Here is a 24,754-nt window from a genome sequence, read left to right on the forward strand (position 1 = left end):
CATTCTCTACATGGAGTTCAAGGTGTTTTGAATTCCTTAAGTACTTACAAATCACCAGATTTGTATCTTGGACTCATACAATGATAAGAAAATGTTTCAAATCTCCCACCATTTCCCGGGAGACGGGAAAGATTTGACATTTGCAGTCGCACATAAATAATCGTTGGGTATTGGCCACTGCCCTTATTTTGAAGGGATAGTCTCTATTTGTTGACCTGTAAAGATGGTGGCTTTTCCAGAGTGATTTGGGTTTACAGTGTATTGTGGTCAAGGGTGTGACCAGAAAAAAATCAAAGATTTATGAAACAGTTGAAAGAAATAGCCATTAAACTCCTTGATATAATGCAAATATTTCATATTTGAACTATATCTTGTCTATTGGTGCTATTACCAGCTTTGCTCAATGATTCTCATGTCTAAAATGGTTCTTCAAATAGTTTAATCTAAATGTTTAATTTAAATGAATTTTATTTTACTCACATCAAAGCAATAAAAATCAGCTTTGCAACTCGTCTTTGTTGCTTTTTTATGAAAATCAATATTCTATCTAGTAGGGATGCCCCGAATCCACTATTTTCAGATTTGGCCGAACCCCTGAATCCTTTGTGAAAGATTTGGCCAAATACTGTACAGAATCTAACCCCTAATTTACATATGCAAATCATCTGAAGGTAGGGTGAAAGAGAACGCTGTTGAAAATGTTTTTACTTCCTTGTTTGAGCTAGATTATTACTTTTATTAATTTTTTTATTTGTTAACCTTCTGGTCAAGACCTATTCTTATTTCTAGGGTAATTGGGCAGATATTAGCTTCCTTCCAAACTGGACAGTTGCAAAATCAAAAATTAAGATATGTCATGGACTTCTTCAGAATTATTAAAGTCATATGACATGGAACCCCAGTGGGTAAAATTCAACGAGGGTCACAGCTATAGAAAAAGGGGACAGCATACACAATGAAGAAGAAATACTGAAGCGCAGGAGTCATAAACCTCTTTACACATTTCTTGAGTTGATTTTAAAATATACATAAATATACATAAAACAAAAAAAATTCAGACGTTAAAATGTGTTATAAAAAATGATCCTAGAAATTCAGTTGACACAGATGAATGTTAATGGCTGGGGGCCGCAATTAACTGAAAATATGAGAAGGGTTTTGGTGCAGCAAGGCAGAAGGATAAAGGGCGGCATTCAGACACCAGTTTTACAGTAAATGCCTGGCATACATGATTCTAAAAGTCAGTTTGAAGGGGATCTTGTCCTTTAAAGTCCTTAATACAAGTTATTTTAACAAGTACCATTTCTGCTCAGAGATGCTAAAAATGCTTGAAAATAAGTCATGTAGTGACAGACCCCAGCTGGGAATAGATGTGTCAGATCTAGGTTACTGTGCTACATAAATGGACTGAGTGAATAATGTAGAATATAAAATATCCCCTTGAAAGTGACATATTTTTAAGAAACCATTGGGAGGAATCTTGCTCTTTTTGTCACTTGGCCATCTTAAAATCACCCCGTGTACCTACAAAAGCAAGTAAACAGAAGATTTTATCTTAAGCTAACCATTGCGGTTGTATAATTTAAAATGGTAGTCTCAGTAATGTTGCTTAGTCGCTAAAGATTTATCAATACAAATGTCATAAAATGGTGATTATTCATTCTTACTGATATGGTATAGGAACCCCTCACAAGCTTTAGAGATTCCAGATACCCATGTTACAGAGCCCTTTTTTGCATATTTACCACCCCAGGAAGAACTGCAATTCATATTTGATATCAAGAGAATGGCCTCCAAACTTTGAAGTATTGGATAATACGTATTTGCCCACATGTAGCTATAAAAGGAACTTACAATTATAGCTGCCATGAAAAGAATAATAGAACATGTGTGAGGAATGTGTGCCTTAAACCATGGTGAACATTACCTTCCCTCATGCTAAAAATATTCCTCTTGTGTTTTTATCATAAGAGATGAAAGTGACAAGCAGCATTAACACCTATGTAATTTTGTATCAAAAACCGTCTAAAACAGTAAATGGCAGTTTAAATTACAGTTTCCATTTTTTTCATTTTCTGAGCTGTGATGTTAAAATGAAATAACTGATAGATTATATTAAAGGACCAGTACTGTCAAAAAAATGTAAAAATTTACATTTTTATATAATCTATTTCTTTGTATAAACTATAGCTTTATTTCTAAAGCAAACACGTGATTTATACCAGTGCAGGGCAAAACAAATTTTTTGCGTTTCATTTCCTTAAAAATCCAGGTAGGGTTAGAGATATGGGCACTACCTGGTGGCTTGGGTCCCATATTAAGGGGAAAAAAATTACGGGATATCTGACAGCAGTTGAACAAAAGCCATGGAGCAAAATAATGGGTGACTACAGCGGACTCTGGTTCATAAATACATTACCATCCAGGTGCCTACACATACTGTAGACATTCAAGAAGAGAGGAGAACCATATGCAGAAGTAGCTACAAAACGTGTATGCCTTTAATTTAAACTAATCTATCGCACTACATATCTTTAGAGAATATTAAAATATTTAACAACTGTTCATATGTTCAAAGGTATAAAACATTTTCCCTATATGGGACTGAGGGCAAATGCCATCTCAGTTTGACTTTATCACTGGCCCTTATTATAGCAGTCATGGAAGATCTTATTTTTTTGCATGACATTAACGCACAAGTCATATATATTTGTAACCCATGTTTGAGCAGGTATGATAACTGGTATTGCAAAGACGATAAAGTAGAGGAGAGCAAAGTGGGTCATATACATTTGTATCTTGTTATTTGGCTAAATTTGTGCAAAACATTGTGAGGCCCATGTATAGTCATTGGCTTCAGAACACAAACTTGGCTGATAGGACTTAAAGGGATCCTGTCATCAGAAAAAATGTTTTTTTTCAAAACACATCAGTTAATAGAGCTACTCCAACAGACTTCTGCACTGAAATCCATTTCTCAAAAGAGCAAACAGATTTTTTTTATATTCAATTTTGAAATCTGACATGGGGCTAGACATTTTGTCAATTTCCCAGCTGCCCCTGGTCATGTAACTTGTGCCTGCACTTTAGGAGAGAAATGCTTTCTGGCAGGCTGCTGTTTTTCCTTCTCAATGCAACTGAATGTGTCTCAGTGGAACATGGGTTTTTACTATTGAGTGCTGTTCTTATATCTACCAGGCAGTTTGTTATCTTGTGTTAGGAAGCTGCTATCTGGTTACCTTCCCATTGTTCTTTTGTGTGGCTGCTGGGGGGGAAAGGGTGGGGGTGATATCACTCCAACTTGCAGCACAGCAGTAAAGAGTGATTGAAGTTTATCAGAGCACAAGTCACATGATTGGGGCAGCTGGGAAATTGACAATACTGTATGTCTAGCCCCATGTCAGATTTCAAAATTGAATATAAAAAAATCTGTTTGCTCTTTTGAGAAATGCAGTGCAGAATTCTGCTGGAGCAGCACTATTAACTGATTCATTTTGGAAAAAAAAATCTTTTCCCATGACAGTATCCCCAGTACCGCTGCTCCAGCAGAATTCTGCACTGAAATCAGTTTCTCAAAGAGCAAACAAATTTTTTTTTGTATTTAATTTTGAAATCTGACATGGGGCTAGACATTTTGTCAATATCCCAGCTGCCCCTAGTCATGTGACTTGTGATCTAATAAACCTCTATAATATTAGCCTATTAGTTTATGCCCCCTGCAATGATTTAGCCTATGAAGGGCATACATATAAAACAGGGATACTGAGAGTTGTACTTAATGGCATCTCAGCTTAGGTGCCACCTAAACTGAGATAACACAAAGAGATTATATGATCGTAAAGCATAAGATTAAAAAAAAAAACAGAGAAAGGTTCCTTTAAATACAGTTTGTGAATCCGTAACCAACGGTTAGGGCTACTATTACCTAACAAACATTGTGTTAGTACCCTTCCTAACAGACTGGGATAAAGGTGGGACTAGTACAATAGCTTTGTGCTTGGCCATGAAATAGTCTTGAGTTTGTAATTCTTTTGCAAAGCTAATTTTTCATTGCCTGTGTTGACAGTATATCCCAACTGATTTAACTGGATATGATACTCTGAGCAGAACAGCTAGGATGCAAATAACAACAGGATGTGTGGAATAAAACAATATCTGTGTTTCTTTAGCGTTTGGAGGATATCCAGACAATAGAAAGGAGGGGACAGAAAACAAAAGCTACGTTTGGATCACACACACAAGTCAATTGTACTTTTTGTCTTTGACCTCAGAAGTGTTTACAAACATAATCACATATAACTGCCATACGAGTATAGAGTTTATCAACGTACTGTATGGAACAAGCTAGAATGTGGTAAACTGTGCACAACACAGATGCACGTTTTCATTTGAATCTTCTGATTGGCTGACTAATGGCCTCATTTAATTGAGCCCAACAACCTCCACTCACCTACAGGTGACCGTTTTCTTGTTCCATAGTTATATGACTAACAAAATGGAAGATTTTTTAACTTTGCGCTCCAGATCCTTTAAAGTTCTGACACCTTCACCTTTGTCTTGGTCGCAAACCAATCAGTGAAATTATAAGTATTGAAAAAAGGAGCAGGCACTTCCAAAGACCACAGACTGGAAAGATAAGTCGTTTATTTCGGTATGCAAGGAAACAGCCTTGCGCGTTTCGAATCTTTCGGACATCTTTTTAAAAATTATAAGTGCCTAAGTCTTAAAATATACACTGAAAAAGAAGTTTCTGGCCTGGTCCAGAAATACGAAAATAGTAGTACAGATGTACTGTAGGTTTGAGGTTGGGTTTCAATGTGTATAAATCAAAAAATAACAATGACAAACTCTGCATTGAAGAATATATAAAAATGCTTTCCTCATACAATAGCGGTGAATATATGTATATGCCTGATTATTATGTTAGCCTTGGTGTATTGTGTTTGTTACTATGGTTTCTCCCATAGAACTTCTGTTAGCTGTAAGGAATCTTTCGCACTCTACTTTAATGGACTGCTTTGTACTTAACACTCGTGACTTTATGAAACGGCATATTTGATCACGATCCAAATGTTATGGGGGCGGCATTTTGTTTTGAAGAAATTGCTGTATTTTTGGATCCAAAATCAGCTCCGACACTTCCACCTCTATGGGACTTAAACGTTAGGGAAGAGCCAGGGTGTATTTTTGGGTTGCCCTGGCTTCAAAAGTCCAGTGATTTCCCCCAAAAATGGCAAATCCCATAACATTTGATGATTCCAGTCCTATGGAATGAATTTGGCATCACTACATCATTTACATTTTACAAAAGTAGCTGTTAGTATTGCTTTATGGACACAAATATGCTCCTCTCCTTCTGTTTATGTAGATGGATATATTACACATTTTTCCCCTCTGTATTTTATGCCAATTTCATCCATCACTCACATTATAGAAGAATAAAAAACAAAGAGGTCATGGATACACATTATATCACTCTGTATTCATTCACGCCTCAGTGTGTAGGCGAAAAACAATTATACATGGTCATGTTGTTTTTCTTTGTGATTCATAATTATGCTGTGTGTATCCAATTCCAAATTATATCCCTGGATAGTGCCTCTTTACCAGAAGAAGCACACGTATGTATTGCTGACACAGACCCTGTAGTAAAACTGGGGCCCTTCATAAACTTCTCCTGTGCCTCCTGTCTGTCAGTGGCCTTTGCGTGACCTTAGTGACTATGCAAATAACTGAGCATATGAGCTGTGTAATGGCTTTCAGGTGTGGCGCTCAACAAATTACAACATTCCTTCTTGGCATCTTGTCAGAGAGGGCTGGAGTCATTTGTGAGCAAAATGAATGGGCGGACTGGCAGTGATAGATTCTGAGAGGGCCCTCATGTCCTGCATAATGTCCCTGTCTCTGGACGGCTTTCATGAAGGAAGGAATTTTATAATTGCGAATCAGAGTGTTTGTCTGAGGAACTCCAAATGCTTTTCGTTACTTTCCTTTCCTTGGCAGTTGGAAAGTTTAAAGTGTCCCGTATTAATCAAGAAGTCTGGAGCCTATAGCTTGGACAAGACCAAGATTAGCATTTATTGTGTGGGAGAAACTGAAAAAGACACAGCTGTTCAAATGTAGCTGCCTCCTATTCTAATTGAACAAGCTGGATGTTACTGCATCCCTTCCAAATGGCAACTCATCAGAACTAGCTTACATTTATACACATACATTCTTTGTACGCTTGGATAAAAATACTCTCTAATATGGAACAGACACACATAAATATACTATATAGAAAAATCCACACTCAATAGACACCCAGTCTGTCTTGCACATATTGACTATTTACTAGAAATTATGTTTTGTATGCACCAACAACAAACAAAATTAAAATATTACCCACATATATACACATATATTATATATATATATATATATATATATATATACACACCACATATATATATATATATATATATATATATATATACACACACATCAAAACTTAATATATGCTGTGAAATATATAATGGATAAAGTACTCCTATTATAATTTTATTAGGATATTATAAGTTACCAAAGAGTTCCATGGTCATGGAACTCTGAGGTGACTTCTAATATCCTCATATTATGCAAAAGGGGTACTTTATTTCTCACTAAGCTCCAATTATAACTGATGACATCACTTTAGCACCATTTATAAGCATATCATTTACAGGGTATTCATGCACCCTCTAGCCTTTAAAACAGTGATCCCCAACCAGTGGCTCGTGAGTTGCTCACCAACCCCTCGGATGTTGCCCCTGAAGGGGACAACGAAGGCATGTAACCCTTCAGCCCCCAGTGGCCTCAAAGCAGGTGATAATTTTTGAATTCCTGGCTTGTTTCGGTTGCATAAAAACCAGGTGCACTGCCAAACAGAGCTTCCTGTAGTCTGCCAGTCCACATAGGGGCTACCAAATGGCCAATCGCAGCACTTTATTGGTACCGCCCAGGAACTTTTCTCATGCTTATGTTGCTCCCCAACTCTTTTTACATTTACATAGTTACATAGTTATATAGTTAAATCAGGTTGCAAAAAGACAAAGTCCATCAAGTCCAACCCCTCCAAATGAAAACCCAGCATCCATACACACACCCCTCCATACTTACACACATTATATATACCCATATCTATGCTAACTATAGAGTTTAGTATCACAATAGCCTTTGATATTATGTCTGTCCAAGAAATCATCCAAGCCATTCTTAAAGGAATTAACTGAATCAGCCATCACAACATCACCCGGCAGTGCATTCCACGACCTCACTGTCCTGACTGTGAAGAACCCCCTACGTTGCTTCAAATGAAAGTTCTTTTCTTCTAGTCTAAAGGGGTGGCCTCTGGTATGGTGATCCACTTTATGGGTAAAAAGGTCCCCTGCTATTTGTCTATAATGTCCTCTAATGTACTTGTAAAGTGTAATCACGTCCCCTTGCAAGCACCTTTTTCCTGAGAAAACAAACCCGACATTGACAGTCTACCCTCATAATTTAAGTCTTCCATCCCTCTAGCCAGTTTAGTTGCACATCTCTGCACTCTCTCCAGCTCATTAATATCTCTTATATTTTGGGCTGGAGTGCAAACTGCACTGCATACTCCAGATTAGGCCTGTGGCTCATGGGTAAAAAAGGTTGGGGACCCCCACTTTAAGGTCATTTAACTCTTGATTGTTTTCTTATGTCCTTATTTTACAAGCAAGGGTTACAATTAGTATTTATATTGATCATTGGATTACATTTAACAATTTACTTACTAGTATACTACATTGGGCCACAATGCACGCTATGCCATTAAACATTAAACTCTTGTTTAAAACCAAAGCAAATGAATGTCTGGTTTTAGTTGAATTAATTAAACTCATATAAATGTTAGAAAGGATTTACTATAATGTACATTGCGCCTGATACAATTCAAATTCCTTAAACACTAAAGGGGGTAACAGAAATCTGAAATGCATTAACAAAGTCAACTCCAAGTGCTAGTTATGCACCACATGTCATGGTAATGCATTATTGAGCATGCAAACCAGGAACCAGATTGCCCTTCACAAGGAATACATGAGGTTACGTTTAAAAGTTTATGAGTCCACTTCCATTTGACTTTTTGGTGTATCTTCAACATATTTATTTAATCTTTATGAAATAGGGCAGTGGTTGTCAAACTTCAGTTCAAGCCCAGTCTTTGGCCCGTAACTGAAACATTGGGCTAGGCCCCCCTTAGCTCATGAGCACATACATACAGGAAAATATTGGTTTTAAGAATATCTAAGACAGCAAATATTCACCACAACTCACGTAACTGACCTTTAAGCTGGGCATTCAGTTCTATCTAAGAGATCAGATGGACATTCTCCCTAGTTCTTAGGCTGAGCCCCAGCCTCTACTGCTCCACAATCCCCGCATAGGGGTCGATCCCCATAGTTTGGAAAACACTGCACTAAGGTAACAATAACTCACCTGTATAAGCTGGGCTGCAATTTCAGGTGTGCCATTGCGTAAATCATGACCGTTAATTGACAAAACCCGATCATTTTCCTGCAAATAACCATCTCTTGCAGCAAGTCCTCCTTCCAATAAGTTAAAAATGTATATTCCAGGTTCCTCTCTTCTTCTGACCAATTTCATTCCCAGCTGCACATCGTGGCTGCTCTTGTTTAATACAACATGAATGCTGTCATCTTGTGGACTGTGCTGGTCCATTGGGACTCCATTGGATCGACACTTGTACCTCTGTTCTCTGAGAACTGTGAGCCTTAGCACTTTGGAAGGCTGTCTGAGAATTGACAGTGCGTATGTGTGAGGCACGCTGCTTATATCAATGCCATTTACCTGTCCGGAAAGGATGCAAAGGAAAATATAAATTATTTTACTATATTTATATAATGACCAATTTCTGTGGGTGTATTAACTAGACTAAGAGAATACAACATATTGAAATAGGCAATGCAAATCCATAACCCAGGAGGAGTTGTGCAATATATTTTTATAAAGTAGAATTTAAAAGAACAATCTTTTTATATTCCTTAATGAATAGTTTTATACCAGGCACCAATCATAGGAAATGTATAGCCACTATGTAATAAACATAAGTAGCTAACACTTCTACAGATAAACATATTATAGCTCACTGTAGATATGGATGTTTTGCAAACATATCTTGATGCAAACACAGTACTGAAAAAGGAAAAAGAACATTGTTTTCATGTTAATATGTGGATTTGGAAGCATTATCAGGATAATTTTGGCAGAGCACATATAAAAAAAGTGAGACTGACTGATGAGCCAGTAGTTGACAATGAATGATTTCCAGCTGACTGGCCATATGAAGAGTTAGTACAGATGACAATGTTCAGTGCTCTTATGTGTTCCAAAGAGTTTGAGAGGCAAATTAAACAAATACTCTTACCACAATATAGAAATTGGGAATAATTATCCTGCTAATAGAATTCAGAATGTTGTTTAAATCTGTTTTTATGCATTTATAGTGCTTTTAAAAGTGTTTTGGAAGAGGTACAAGTTCCTAAGAGTTGTTAAATTATGGAACACCCCAGTTGTATTTAGCTGCCTGCAGTGCGTTTTTGCTGAGTGGGGGGGGCCCAGCTTAGTTGATATGATATTGTTTCAGAGTTTTGTAGTACCTGTTCTGTTTAACTGAAGGTAATGTGTAATTATTAGTTTTAAAAAAACCCACAAAGAAGAGATTATAGTTACATGGTTCTTGGTAAACTATCCATAAAGGTGGCCATAGACGCAAAGATCCTATCGTACGAATCGAGGATTCGTGCGATTTTCGGACCGTGTGTGGAGAGTCCCGAAATTTTTTGTGGCAATTATAGGTTTCTGTACAGTGCTTTGGATATTCATATACTGAAGTGTGCCCATTCCTACAAAGAGAAGTGAGTAGGGCACAGTTGTGGGTTGCTTTGTGCTATGTACACCAGGAATAAATGAGCCTCCCAAAACTCCCCTAAATGCTCATGGTACTTGGTATACCTGAAAAAGTATGAATCACTCTCTTTCTAAAAGCATACTTTATGCACTTAGTACTATTCTTTATCCTAGTGGTCCAGTACTTGACTCTGTTCATACACGTGTCTAGATAATAGGGGAAATAGATCTAAAGTAGTCTTATTTAAAAAAATGCTGCTAGTCAGGTCTTATATTTGAAAATTAAAAAAGAAAGTTTTTTGAAAAGTTAAAAACTCAAGTGAATAGGTAGTACAAATAACATGATTTTTTTACAGGAAACCTCAATTAGTTTTTCTATTTCACTGCAGTTTGTCATGCAACAAGTATGTTGGGTAGTGCACCAAGCTCATTTTGTAGCGTGCAGTGCAGGAATCACTGTGCTGACAAACAGGCTATATTTCTAGGCTGAAACCTTAAATAAATGGGAAACAGATTGCGAGGGAGAATGAAAGGACCCATGCACTCATGTTACTTGGCTGAGCTCATGTCCTGTGGGATGCACAAGGGCTTGAATTCTCACTGTTCTACCTGAGAAGTCAGCGCATATTAATTTTGCTACAGATCTAGGATCTCACTGCGCTGCTTTATTTCACCAGATTTGCACAATGCCCATTGTTTTCCTCAAATAATTAAATGGAACAGTGTCAACTGAGGAGACATTCAGAAGATGGATTGCACATCCCAGCAGATAGCTTTAACTGTGTTGGGAAATATTATTTTCTCAAGTAGGTTGTATGAGGTGTGGCGCAAACCTTGGGTGGTATCATGGGACTCATGCACTCATTAAAGTGATACTATATTGTTAAAATTAGAACTTTTCTTTTTGAAAAATGGATTTCATTTGATTTTGAAAACATATCGTCAGTTGTTACAGAATTTCCCTCTGTAATTTCTTCTTGTGCTCTTTGGCTGGGATTTTAGGTATGATTACAACAGAATATGGAAGATTAAAGCTTCTTATACATATAGTCAAATGCTTGTTATTCAGAATTCATTGTCTGTTGCTCTGGGAAGGGGGGCAGTTCCAAAAATCTCATTGGATCAATGACAGTCTGCCAGAATGCCCAGGGATGTATTTATTAACAATGAAGACAAACCTCAATGGTGATGTTGCCCATAGCATCCCATCAGATCTTTGTTTTTGTTTTCTAACATGTAGGTGACTGTTGACTAATCATATTGTGGATCAGTTGTTATAGGCAACATGGCCGGTGATTTTTTACTCCAATATTAATAAATAGGCCCCCTAATATATGCATGTGTCAAAATGTATGTATATGTCCAAAACACAAGTATTTCTACTTATCACTGGGGCCAAACATATCTAGTGTTATCTAGTCAAAATTCCATGGGCCAGATGTGAGCAAATGCACACTGTAGGACATGTCAATTTCATCTTAAACCACGGAAACCATGAAAAACAACCCAAAGAAAACCAATAGAATAATAATAGGAGCTATAGGCTGGCTATTCTATAGTTTAAAAACAGCTGCAAGGCCAAAGAGTGCACAATTCTTGCACCAACACAACAAATTATACTGGAATATCTGAAGAAAGAAAATTTAAAAATGTGGCTCCCACGGTTATTGTATGTTGTTTCCATAAGGGGCATGTCATGCATGGTGAATGTGGTGGTCTGTGCCCCCTTGGCACAATTTCCATATGGAACAAAAGCCTGGAAATTAATTTCAGATGTCTTATTTTTTAATATCACCCTCAACAAAGTACTAGAAATTACTCACATTTAATTATCAATAGAAGAGAGTATAATAGACATAAGCTATTGATTAAAACAACAAAAAAAAAAACCTCTAGCCTGTTTTGCTTTACATAAACCAGTTTACACCAGTGCCTAAAGCCTGCCTTTTTTTGTTTGGGTTTCCCACATGAAAAGAAGCAAAAGGAATTGATGCATTCATGTTTTTTTAATTGATCGTCTGCCAGTGTGACCCATACCACAATCACGGTTATGAAATTAAAATGATTTTGTGTTTCTAAAACCTGTGAAAACATTAGGCAATTTGTTTTACCCCCATTAATGGTGAGAAAGTCACAGGAAGTAAAAAAAATAATTTTGGTCTCTGTAAGACTTTGTCATTGCTCAAAAATCTCCAAAGAAAATGTCATAGTAGGAGTAAGAGAAAACCATACAGTAGCTGGGAATGTTAAGGATGATGTATGAGTGGATGTTGTCAAGGGGATCACTACATTGCCATACAAGAGGATGGCATAGAAATATATGGGATGTAGGGGTGGACATTGTCACACAAAGAGATTCCAGAGAGTGGATAACAGTTGCATATTGGTGACCCAGATGAGTCCTGGCTTTGATTGCAGCCAGTGAACTATCTGCATAGACTTTGCAAAGAGGAAACTGCCTCTCACATAAGGCAATTCTAAACATTCTGATGCTCAAAAATTCCTAGCTTGTGATTATAACTAGAAATTGCATTTAAAAAGCTTGAATTATAAGTGCAGGCAATTCCAAGTGCCTTGTTGCTCACACTCCAAGCTGGAAATGTTTGGGTAACAATAGGCTCAGAATCACCCAGTGTGCCATTTCACTTACAGTCAGTTGGGTTGGGCACAACCTACAAGCTGAGAAACAAGATTCTGTATTCATACTGATCAACAAATTGGGTGCTTGATTGGATATCCAAACCACTGGTTTAATATGTATAAAAGAAAACTCTCATTGAAATAATGTTGATCACCCAGCAATTTAGGCAAATAAACATATGGAATTAGGTGTCTAGATAGATTGTATTGAGAGATATTGTACAGAATGATAAGTGGTGGTACGTTTCTTAACGTAAGTGTGTTTCTTAACGTAAGTGTAAGTGAAAAAGGAATACAGTATAAATTGTAATGTTTATAAGTATGGGAAAATATTTCCCAAGACCCCACAACATACAAAAAACATAGGTATAGGCTCTACATAAAGAATGCAATGTATACTTATCTGAAATCAAATGGAATTCATAAAAAAAGAAAAATATTTCTCTCTTTAAGAAATAACCAGGCAGAGGTAGGATCACATCTCAGTACTAACCAAGCTCTCTGTCTGCTGAGGAAGCTTCCACCAGTCAGGAGTCATTGGCTAACATTTGTACCTGGGCAGTAACGTCAGCCAATCTAATTTTTGCTTACATTAATTCTTCCTGCAGCTGACCGAACAAAGCTACTTATTAGTTAGTATAGGTTACTGCACAGGTTAGTAAGTGATCCTTATACAGCCTGTAACTTGTTCTTGATAAACACTGTCCAGGTAACAGTAGCCAAGATGTCACTGAGTTGCACTTTGCTCTCTTTCCCACTTGGACATGATACTGTTTATAAGTTAGGCACTGACTCCTCACTCACCAGTGACATATTAGGATTTTTTACACTGTTCTTGCCAGGAGGATCAGGCAAATCCAGTCATGTTTATATCTGGGGATTTAGTTAAAGCCAGGCGTGAAATATTTATTCACAATGAAGTATTAAAGTTGATTTAATGGTCTCTGACAAAGTCTTCGGGAACTGCACATGACGCCTGTACAAGTGGGAGAACATGATATTGCATTTGAAATCTAGAGTAAGGCTTCCAAGGGCATGATATTGATGCACTGCACTCAAGAATGAAACCCCTGCCTAACTCCACATTCACCCGTAATTCTTTACGATTTGGCCCCACTACTGTGTAAGGAAATGTAGAACTCTTCGCAATCATTTGATTGATTCCAGCATGCATCATTACACTTAACTTTCCATGCACACATTTGACTATATAGATGTATTTCTGGGAAATACTCTAATAGCAGCAGTAGTAGCACCTTTTCCATAGATAAGAAAGCTACACAAGATCCCAAACAGATCTTTGCATACAGAAAGTTCAAATAGAAGTAATGGAAGTTTTCTTTGTTACTGTGTTTTAAAAATCATGAAATAAAATGTAGCCGTGCTTTAAAATTTGCAAGTATTTGCAGTTTTCTAGCACTTCCAAAATTAATTAAACATGTAATTTGGCTTGTGGTGCCCAAACATTTTCATTCAGTTGTATATATTCATACACATGCTATCTATTGTATTGTAGCAAAATGATTTTTAAAGCTGCAAGTCTACCTTTAGATATTGCTGATTTACTATCATTCTCCTGGCAGGCAAAGTCTAGCTACAGTGGGTGCTGGGAACTATAGTAGAACATCTGGACATTTATAGGCTGCCCATCTCACTCAAGTGTATATCTATAGATATGACATACATGCACTCAATACAGATGAACTGAACAGTGAGCACACCCCTGGATGACAATATAAATAGAAATATGTATATAACACAAAATTACATTTTTGGTGCATGTTCTTACCCAAACAAGAAGAAATATGGTACAATATAAATAAAAGTGCTTAACCCATGTGTTTTAATCCTGTCTTGTTTAGACCATTGAAACCTAGAGCTCCATATCACTGAACTAGATTCCCTGTAACTATATGTTGGGCTTTTTACCTTTAATATCATGTCTCCTGGAAGAAGTCTCCCATCTCGAGAAATAACCCCATCCTGATAAATGTGCTGTATGATTATATGAGTCAAAGGCGTCTCATTGCCTCCAACAATCCTAATCCCAAGAATTTCATTGGGATCTGCCCGATTGATTTTAATACAGGTAATCTCTCCATCTGGAATCAGGTGATATTGTCTTTGAAGACCTGTGTTCAATACACAAACAGGAAAACGTTTCTTCACTAGAAACTTCATTTAGGGCAGAGACAAACGCTCAGATATGGGTTGATTAGTCGCCCAGCAACAAATCTCCTCTTCTTCGGGGCTACTTATCTCCACAAACCGCCTTCCCGCCGGTTAGAATGTGAATCGTCATTGGGAAAACAATCAGTGCGTTTCGTTTTTCGAAGTTGCCATACAAGGAAACTTCAGGCGACTTCGGAAAACGAATCTCTCCGAGTGCCATCCCACCATCTTTAGACTCTAGTTTAGTTCGGGGAGATTAGTCGCCCCGAAGAAGAGGTAATTTATAGCCGGGCAACTAAATCTGAGCGTGTGTCTCTGTCCTTAAATGGGAAAATAAACATTTGTTTTACCTAGGAAAGAAAAAAATATATGATAAGAGGGGAAAACATTGCCTATTAATATGAGTGGGAACGGTCATACTAAATGCATTGAAAACAATTAACTGCCAACCATAGACTTTAAAGGAATTGTTCAGTGTAAAAATAAAAACTGGGTCAATAGATAGGCTGTGCACAATAAAAAATGTTTCTAATATTGTTAGTTAGCTAAAAATGTAATGTATAAAGGCTGGAGTGATTTTATGTATAACAAGTCAGTCAGAAACTACTTCCTGCTTTTTCAGCTCTCTTGGTTTACACTGACTGGTTACCCTGGTTACCAGGCAGTAACCAATCAGAGACTTGAGGGGGGGCTACATGGGTCATATCTGTTGCTTTTGAATCTGAGCTGAATGCTGAGGATCAATTACAAACTCACTGAACAGAAATGTACCATGTGGCCCCCCTTCAAGTCGCTGACTAACTCAGAGATATAGAGCTGAAAAGCAGGAAGTTGGATTCTGGCTGTTTTATTAGACATCTGTTCACTCCAGCCTTTATATATTACATTTTTGGCTAACTAACTATATTAGAAACATTTTTTATTTTGCACAGCCTATCTATTTACACAGTTTTTATTTTCACACTGAACTATTCCTTTAATGAAAGAGAGGCCTTTGGCAATTTAGTTACCATGGGGGAGAATGTTTCAAGATAAAGCAATACTTTGAATAAAGAATCCTGGCTTTAAAATATACAAAACAATCATGTCCACTGTATGCGATTATACAGTATATTTCTCTGTCCATAGTATTAAAATGGCATCTCTATGTTAATCAATGATGATGTGATTTTGTCTTAATTGACAATAAATACGCGAAAGGCACTAAAGCAGCAAAGCACAGGTGCAGGTAGAAAATATTTCAAGGCTATTGCACTTTTCTTTCTCCCTCTCTTTGTATTACAGAATAATACAAACCAATAGAGTCTTCTACGACGTTGGCATTTTGCAGGTTTGCTCTCTCTCTGTCGGCAGCATGCACCACAGCGCTCCCACTTTTTGTTCTCCGAAGGACACTAAATGCTCGATTTAGCTTCTTAAAAGACAGACTCCTGACAGTGGAACGCTCAAAGTTCCGATCTGCAGGACAAAAACAATTCTGTTACAAGGGCCCAGCGGTTCTCTAGTGTTTGGCTGTGCTGAACCTGAACAGTCACACAAAAGACCTAATACACTTTATTTTATTAAAGCTAAAAGCTGAATTGGGTTATATTATTTAATTGCTATTAACATGAATCAGCTTGCATGCATCAGTAATATTTGCAGCACGTTGGGCTGGCATAGTACAAAACATACTATAAGAAAGTCGTGGCCCCTAACCTTCCTCAAGCTGTTGTAAACGTCTCAGACTTTAATTGGGAGCCAGAAATAAAGCGAACTTATCTCTATAGACATGTACTACAAGCATGTTCTGACCCAATTTTATAGTGCAATTAAGTAGCAAATTATTATATAAATATAAATATAGGGCAGTTGCCTATTGATTCTGGATTACAGTTGTTGGTTTTGACCAACCATGTCTATTGATATTAGTAAAGAGATTTTTTTTTCACAGTATACATTGCCTTACTTCTGTTCCTGTTAAGCCTGCAGTTTTCTTCAGATTCGCAAGCTGTGTGGCTTTCTCCTTTGGCAGGACTAAATGCTGGATTGTCTTGACCCGTTTCTTCAGTTGCTAAGGCTATGGCTGCTGAAGCTGAAAGCTCAGGGGAGACGGCTGCAACAGTGAGATCCAAAGAGGAGCTGCAGTCTGGGGAACTGTCTTGTGATCGTCTTTTACGCTCTTTGGTAAGGCCATAATGTGATGCTCCTTTACACCTAGAAGACAATAACATTCTGTTATTGCACCAACATAATCAAAAATTATCATATGTAATTCCTACATTGAATGTGCCCATGGCTAAGACCTGTTTCTACCCATGTTAATGTTGTAGAGATCTGTTTGGGGTTTTGTTGGGTGATAGATGCTCCTCACTTCAAATGTCTTTAAAGTGGACCTGTCACCTACACATAAAACGCTGCATAATGAAAGTCCTTTCTAAACATGGAACTCAAAATTCTTTTTTTCATTAAAACTTTCATACCTGTTCTAGGTGTTTAAATATCTGAGCTGTCAATCAAATATCTGCCCTACCTCTATGCCTGAGGCATAGAGGCGGGGCAGTCAATTCTTTCACTTTCCATTCAACACTTCCTACATGTAACTGCTCTCCCCACATTTCCCCTCCCTCCTCACTTCTATTATTGTGTAGGGCACTGCACATGGGCATAAGGTTCCCTATTCTGGTGCATACACAAACTTGGGGTGATACACAACTTGTCCTAATAACAGTGTCCACAAAATGGCCCATGCCTATCAGGCACATGCAAAAAATAGGATACTGTTAGATTCAGAGGTGAGACATAAGAGGACAGAGCTGCCTTCAGAAGGTGCAGATATATTTGGTGGCCCTGTAGAGCAACATTAATATACATAGAACAAATTGAAAAGAATAGTGCAAGATGGATAGCTCATAGTACAAATTGATCCAGGGACTGTCCGATTGCCATCTTCAGGAGTCAGGAAGGAATTTTTCCCCCTCTGAGGCAAATTGGAGAGTCTTCGGAAGGTTTTTTTTTGCCTTTCTCTGGATCAATTAGCAGTTAGGCAGGTTATATATAGCCATAAAAGATTGACCTTGGACTTGTGTCTTTTTAAACTTACTATGTTACTATGGTGACAGGAAGAGAAGATGGCAACAGAAGGGCAAGATAATTATAGCAAAAATTCTTTTGTGCACCCAACAACCCCAATCATTAATTGGGGTATGTATAATCAGCTCCCACTGAGGTAGATAAAGTTAAACAATATTGCAATGTGTTGCTGTTCATATGGCGTTTAATGAATGCTGAGCCTATAAATCAAGCATCCTGCAAACTCACAGAGCCACGGAAATTGAATGTGATGTCTCATCTGGTCCCCTCTCGGGGAGAAATACAAGTGAATGACTACTGTATGATTAAGTAAATCTCAGCAGGGAGAAATATCCAGCACAGTAAAGGGACACGCAAAAAGAAATACTAGAACTCGTAACAGATCTTTAATAACAAACAGAGGACTTTACAGGCAAATGATTGATGATACATATTTAAAAGGAGATCTTTACAGCTAGCACATGCTCACCAGTTGCAAGCTATCAAAGCCCCAGCTATTACCCTTGAATTCAGAACGTATTTCTTACACAAAACAAATTTATGGCAACGTTCTATCACAGAAACCTTGACTTGATATTTTTCAGCTATCCTGTCTTCCAATATATCACAGCTGCTTCCAGATAGATGCTGGATAGCCTCAAATTGCTGTAAGCAAGTTATTACAACTGTGTTCATTTCTATATAAGGCTGGAACATGTTCCTCTTGTCATGCAAGTAACATGCCTACATAATAGTAACTTGTCATAACACACTGTGGAACAGACTATGAGTATAGTAACATCACAAGGAATAAAGGTCATATATGACGGCAATTATATTGTCTCCAAAAATTCACATATAATTAACAGCTCTAATGAATGAGGAAACCTTGATTGTCCTTGATAAACTAGTCGTAATCGTTATGCATAGTCATGGAGTCAGGGCCACAGTCTATAGTATTTTCACTGTTCTAAAGCTTGGGTTTTTCCAGCATATTTATCCTGCATATGTACTTACATTCATTAAAGCTGTATCTGGGCATGGCGAAAATATTTATATTTTGATGATTTAAATAAAGACGAATAGTAGATCAATATTATATATACAAACATATATCAATTGTTTTGTATCTTCCTGTTATCTCAAGAGTCAAACTAATAATTTCTGTCTATCAATTGTCTTCTCTTGATTAAATTGTAAGTTGTTGTGTATTGGACCAAAACAATCTCCTCACTGAAATCTGATTGGGACTTGCTCTTATATGGAGGGGTTGTAATTCAGTCAGTGGCAATGGATCCCCCAAGTGAAGCAATCGTTGGCTTGAGTGAGGAACATCTGGATCAGATTCTTAGTGGCCAAACTGGGTTAAGGTAAGTTTATTTACCAACCTGGTAAAACAGGGGGAATCAGTTTAAAATAACACTAGTCAACAACCTACACCAGTGATCCCCAACCAGTGGCTCATGAACAAAATGTTGCTTTCTAACCCCTTGGATTTTGCCCCCAGTGGCCTCAAAAACCGTTGTTTTTTATTTCTTGGCTTGGAGGCAAGTTTTGGTTACATAAAAACCAGGTGTACTGCCTAATAGAGTCTCCTGAAGGCTGCCAGTCCATATTGGGACTACCAAATAGCTAATCACATTCCTTATTTGGCATCTCCAGGGCTGTTTTTTTGTGTTGCTCCCTAAATCTTTTTACTTTAAATGTGGGTAAGAAAGTTTGGGGACCCCTGCCCTATTAAAACCAACAGAAAAAAAGCCAATTCAAGAGACCAAAACAAAATGAATCATTGGAAAAAAATCTTTGGTTAAAACAAAATTTAGTTTTTTTTAAAAAACAAAAAAAGGAAAATAACGAAAATACAGAGTTGTTGTTTGTGCTGCTATATTGCTAAACGGTTCTTTGTGCTCCAGTGAATTAACATATATGATACTACTGTAGACATTATGCTACTTTACTGTACCTTTGCCAAAGGTCGATTAGCTGATGAAATCATCTGTTCCCTAGAAAAATAACCTAGTCTAGTAAATGCAGTAACTGGACAGAATCCAGAGACAGGCAGCTAAATTAAAAAACGAAGATAGGCTGCCCAAAGCTTGGTTTGTGCATTGTGGGTGGAAAGCTCTTAAGTGAGATTATTAGGACTTCACATAAACAAGTCCACAAAAAACTGGAACTGGATGGAATGACATCTTTGCAAACAACATCATTTTGGCTAGACATAAGAAGCTGTGATCTATTTTGTTTTTACTACTACAGCTATTGTCGAGAATGTTTGAGAGCAATTTGGGATTTCCGTAATTTGGGATCATCATACATTAAGGGGCCTATTTATTAGACCTCAAAATTTGAATTTTTTGAGGGAAATTTTTTTCCCCGAGATTTATTATACTCTGAAGCTACTTAAAATCCAAAATCTGAAAATACTCCAGTTAAAACCTCAATGGCAGTCAATGGCAGATTTTCATTCGATAATCTGGAAAAGTTGAGGTTTTTGGTCAATACTTAGAAAAAGTCATGTAATTCAAGTGTCAAAATTGAAAAAGTTGCAAAATTCAAATTGAGGCACGATTTTGTCAAGAGTTTTACTGCACTGACTTTTTGATAAGTTAGGTAAATTTGTGGATAGGAGACAGGTCGACTTAGTTTTAATTAAAAAATGGGAAAAATTTGAGTCTTGGTAAATACCCCCTTAGTCTTCTGAAAAAAAAAAAAATTAAATAAACCCAACAAGATTGTTTTTCCACCAATATGGTTTCATGCAGCTCAGTTACCACCACCAAATACTAGGGACTGTTTGAACATAGAGATTAGCTACTAATGCAAGATACAAGAAGTAGAGAGAGCCCTGCCAAAATGAGCTTACAATCTAGAATGAGATTTTTAGTTGTATTTCTTTAATATTAATTAAATGGCTGTAACTGATCTACAAGTCAATTTTTTCAAAAGCAGTATATACACTACAGTGTCACAGGGCAACACTACTGAATATTAGACCTAGAATTTTTAGCCTCATTTACAAACTTTTGCAAAGTTCATTTTTCTGATACAGTTTTCATTATTGGGCCATGCTCAGTTGCACCTGGTGCAAATCTGTGCGATGCAACTAAATGAATTGCCTTAAATGTTTTCTTCAATGGAATGCATGTCTAGAGCTGCAAGTCTGCATTGGAATCACCATCACATACTGGGTAGCAAGAATATCTGGGTTTCTACCATCATTAGGTGCACTTGCACACTATTCATCAGTTCAGACTGTGTGGGTACATTGGCACTTAGTGCAAGTAGAAGACAATGCAAAGAGAATACGATGCATCAATTACAATGCATTTAGGGACTAGACACCTCAGTTATGTTGACAAATACACATCCTCAGCTTGCAGAAGCTGTTCAGGGGGTTTACATAACAACTACAGGTATGGGACCTGTTATCCAGAATGCACAGGACCTGGAATTTTCTGGATAAAGGATGTTTCCATAATTTCGATCTTTATACCTTAAGTCTACTAGGAAATCATGTTAACACTAAATAAACCCAACAGGCTGGTTTTGCTTCCAATGATGATTAATTATATCTTAGTTGGGATCAAGTACAAGGAACTGTTTTATTATTACAGAGAAAAAAACGAAAATCATTTTTAAAAATTTGGATTATTATTTTTATAATGGAGTCTATGGGAGATGGCCATTCATTAATTCGGAATGGATAACGGGTTTCCGGATAACGCATCCCATACCTGTATTAGACTTGACGTGACTGTTTTTATGAGGCTTCATTTTCTCTTAATAATTAAGTATTTCTGTTCATTCCCCTGATTTTTGGTTTTCCCTTTTTCAAAAAACCACTCCAAATTATTTATACATGATGAATATTGGAACAGATGGATCTTTTGATGTTCATTCTTATCATCCCTCTTATAAAACTGCCTCGTACATTTATCCAAAAGCTTCAGGGACAGAGCGTCTCTGTGGATGTGTGACACATAACTGAATGCAGAATACACACACATACTTCACAATCTCTCTATTCTGGCAATGGCTTAACAGCTCCACTCTTGGCAACATGAATACAGGATCTGCATTGATAATGATGCTTGTGTTTTCATTAGGCTGGCAGGGTTGCCAAGAGGCCCAATTAACATTCACACAGGAACGTATTTCATTAATTAGGTTTTATTTCAGATTTTGAAATCTGTATGTTTTTCCTCGTGGAAAAACATACAGATGTGGGATACATATATGTAATAGCCACTATCATTAAAAAGAGAACCAGTTGCAGGGATATATTTGGCTAAAACATCAAAGTGTTTAGTCGTGTTAGAAAACATTTTTATCTCTCACGTCAAGCTTTTGCCATGAAATCCTTTTCTTCTCACGGAAAGAAGATTTTTTTAAGATTATGCTTCTAGATTTCTATTAAAAAAATATAAGATACTTTCCATCACTGACCCAGAAAATTGTGCTATATTTATGTTATTTATGTTTTCTCAGAATAATGATTGCAGTTTATTTAGAGGTAGGCGTCATGCAAGTTTTTGTGGGATTTTTTTCTCAGAAAGAAATATACGTTTTGCTGACATATTATGTGGTTTTCTGGGTAAGGGGAAATATTAAAGGGTACAAGAGGTGAAAAAGCGGTCAAGGCTGTCTCTTGGTTAACTTATTAGTTTTAGGTTCAACAGTTACAAAACTACATGTGCAGGTTTTTATATTTAAACTGTAGAATGTGTTCTAATTAAAGAACAGGCCACTGACATAAAGAACCTCCCCAAGTGGTCACATAGCCATGAAAACTTGCTTTTATTTATATAAATAGAAGTACAGCTAGTCATAGAAGTACAGCTATGGGATCTCTTATCTGGAAAACCAATATACAGAAAGTTCTGAATCATTGTAAGCATGGGAATAATTCATTTAGTTACTGTATTATTTACGGACTACAAACAGTGATGTACCAAATCCAGGATTCAGATAATTTAGGGCAGAGACACACGTGGAGATTTGGGGAGAGTTATTCGCCTGGTGACAAATTGCCTCTTCTTCGGGCGACTAATCCGAGTGCCATCCGGCCGGCAATTTCATTCTAGCCGGCGGGAAGGCAGTTTGTGGAGATTAGTCACCCGAAAAAGAGGTAATTTTTCGCCGGTATATTGCCTAAATGTAATCAGGCAAAGTAGAATTCAGATTCAGTTCAGTATTCAGCCAAAGCTTTTAGGAATGACAAAAAATGGATTTGGTGCATACCTATCTGCACTCAATCTATCAATAACTAGTAGATGGTATATGGGTTGGGGGTACTTGATTTGGCTAGGGCATGTAAGGTGGGTTTCACCACTGTTTTCGATATAGTATGATATTGTGTTGAATATTCTAATGATATCAGTCATTGATCTGCTGTGCAAAGTTTACAATATTTAATCTAGAAAAATGTTCTGCATAATAGTAGGACCTCAAATGGTCTGTCAAAATTGGCTTCTGAGGGCCCCAACATAGAACATGAATAGAAAAGAATAGGCAGCTTTACCAGTAAATGGTTGTTGCAAGCCAATCTGGATCAGTGTATGATCAATGTAGTGCTTGTGTTTAATATACATCCCCTATTACACAGACCCAGTCACCCATGGATACTTTTATGGGCAATAGCTCATAAAATATCACTATTAATATCACTATTAATGTTCGTTAGCTTTGCCGGATAGATATATTTTACAGCTTTAACAAATCATGTGCACAGAATTTCAGCCGTGTCATCATATATCTTGTTTAGCTAGCCTTATGCTATTGATGGTGCCGACATATATTTATATCCACTGCCTTGTGTTAATATACTCATTACATGATTGCTTATACTTTTAATGAAACATCTCAAGATAACATATCTTTGTTTTCATCATTTAACACATTTTACAGAGCCTCCTAAACTAAACAGCCCACCTTTGCATCTAGGGAAAGAAGAATAGGGGGAGAAGAAGATGTGACTGTTGGGGCCCAGTTGAGGCCTAATTGATTGGCTGGAAAACAAGTTATCTGAACATTTAGGGGACCCTAAATACATGTACCTGTAATACCCAGTTATTCCTGTTTCTGCATCTTTGATCATCAGAAAGGAACATTAGAAGCATTCTGACACCACAGGGGATGATAAAGGAAGCCAAGAAGAGTGCACATGTCTGTCATGCAAATTATTCTCATAACTAGTGCCATGCAGTCACTTTTTCCCTTTGTTCATAACGGTGGTAAATTTTCATATGACAACCTAAATCCACTGTGGACTAATTTTAAATGTTTTCTGACCTTTTTACTGCCACAGTTTTCGGTGATTTATGTTCAATGTTCAATTCATTTTTTTACCTAACCTATGTAACAACTGTTTCTGGCCTGAATATACATCTGTTTGTCACCGCCATGTCAGGCCATTGGTTGGTGAGTCACACATTGATCTTCAAAAAGGCTACACTGATAGGGCATTTGATTCTTCTCTTGGAGGGTCCTTATTACCAGAACAGTCATGTTATGCTTAACATATACACAACAGTGCCAGACACCCACAAAAGCCACACCTGTGATTTTTTTTACTAGGTAAACCTTTCATTGAAGGGACACCTTTATTACTGCACAGGGAATTTTGTTGGGGTCAATTTCCCTTGGCTTTAATCAAGTTGCATGTGCCTATGTGTGCCTTGAACTGTTGAACAAAAAAATGTAATAATATGCATTGTGAAACTCAACTCCTTTAGCTCATACACTACAAATAAAAAGATAGAATTCTAGGGGGTAAAAACAGCTCCAAAAAACCCAAGCCATTAGGTCCTCGGGGAGCATTTTCCCTCTGCCACCCAGGCAAGTCCATCTCTTTGATCTGGGACTGTTACTCTTTCATGTGAGCCCTAGGGGTAGAGCTCTTGTATTCAAACAAAATCATTATTTTTATGTAACATAAACCTGTCCTAAAGAAGAAGTCAGAAAAAAACAACAC

General features: G+C 37.2%; 1 protein-coding gene across 4 annotated transcripts in view; it reads right to left on the reverse strand.

Annotated features, from left to right (window-relative positions):
* The window catches only part of lnx1.L (ligand of numb-protein X 1 L homeolog), a 107,753-nt gene that overhangs the window by 37,975 nt on the left and 45,024 nt on the right, over nucleotides 1-24,754 (reverse strand). For all 4 annotated transcript variants that reach the window (XM_018229937.2, XM_018229920.2, XM_018229927.2 and 1 more), the window contains 4 exons: nucleotides 16,676-16,923; nucleotides 16,024-16,185; nucleotides 14,485-14,687; nucleotides 8,485-8,856 (listed from right to left, as the gene is read on the reverse strand). In XM_018229937.2, coding sequence (XP_018085426.1) covers nucleotides 8,485-8,856; nucleotides 14,485-14,687; nucleotides 16,024-16,185; nucleotides 16,676-16,923 — 985 coding nt within the window. The remainder of the gene's footprint in view (nucleotides 1-8,484; nucleotides 8,857-14,484; nucleotides 14,688-16,023; nucleotides 16,186-16,675; nucleotides 16,924-24,754) is intronic.

The sequence above is a fragment of the Xenopus laevis genome, chromosome 1L (genome assembly GCF_017654675.1).
Source record: "Xenopus laevis strain J_2021 chromosome 1L, Xenopus_laevis_v10.1, whole genome shotgun sequence".
Taxonomy (NCBI): domain Eukaryota; kingdom Metazoa; phylum Chordata; class Amphibia; order Anura; family Pipidae; genus Xenopus; species Xenopus laevis.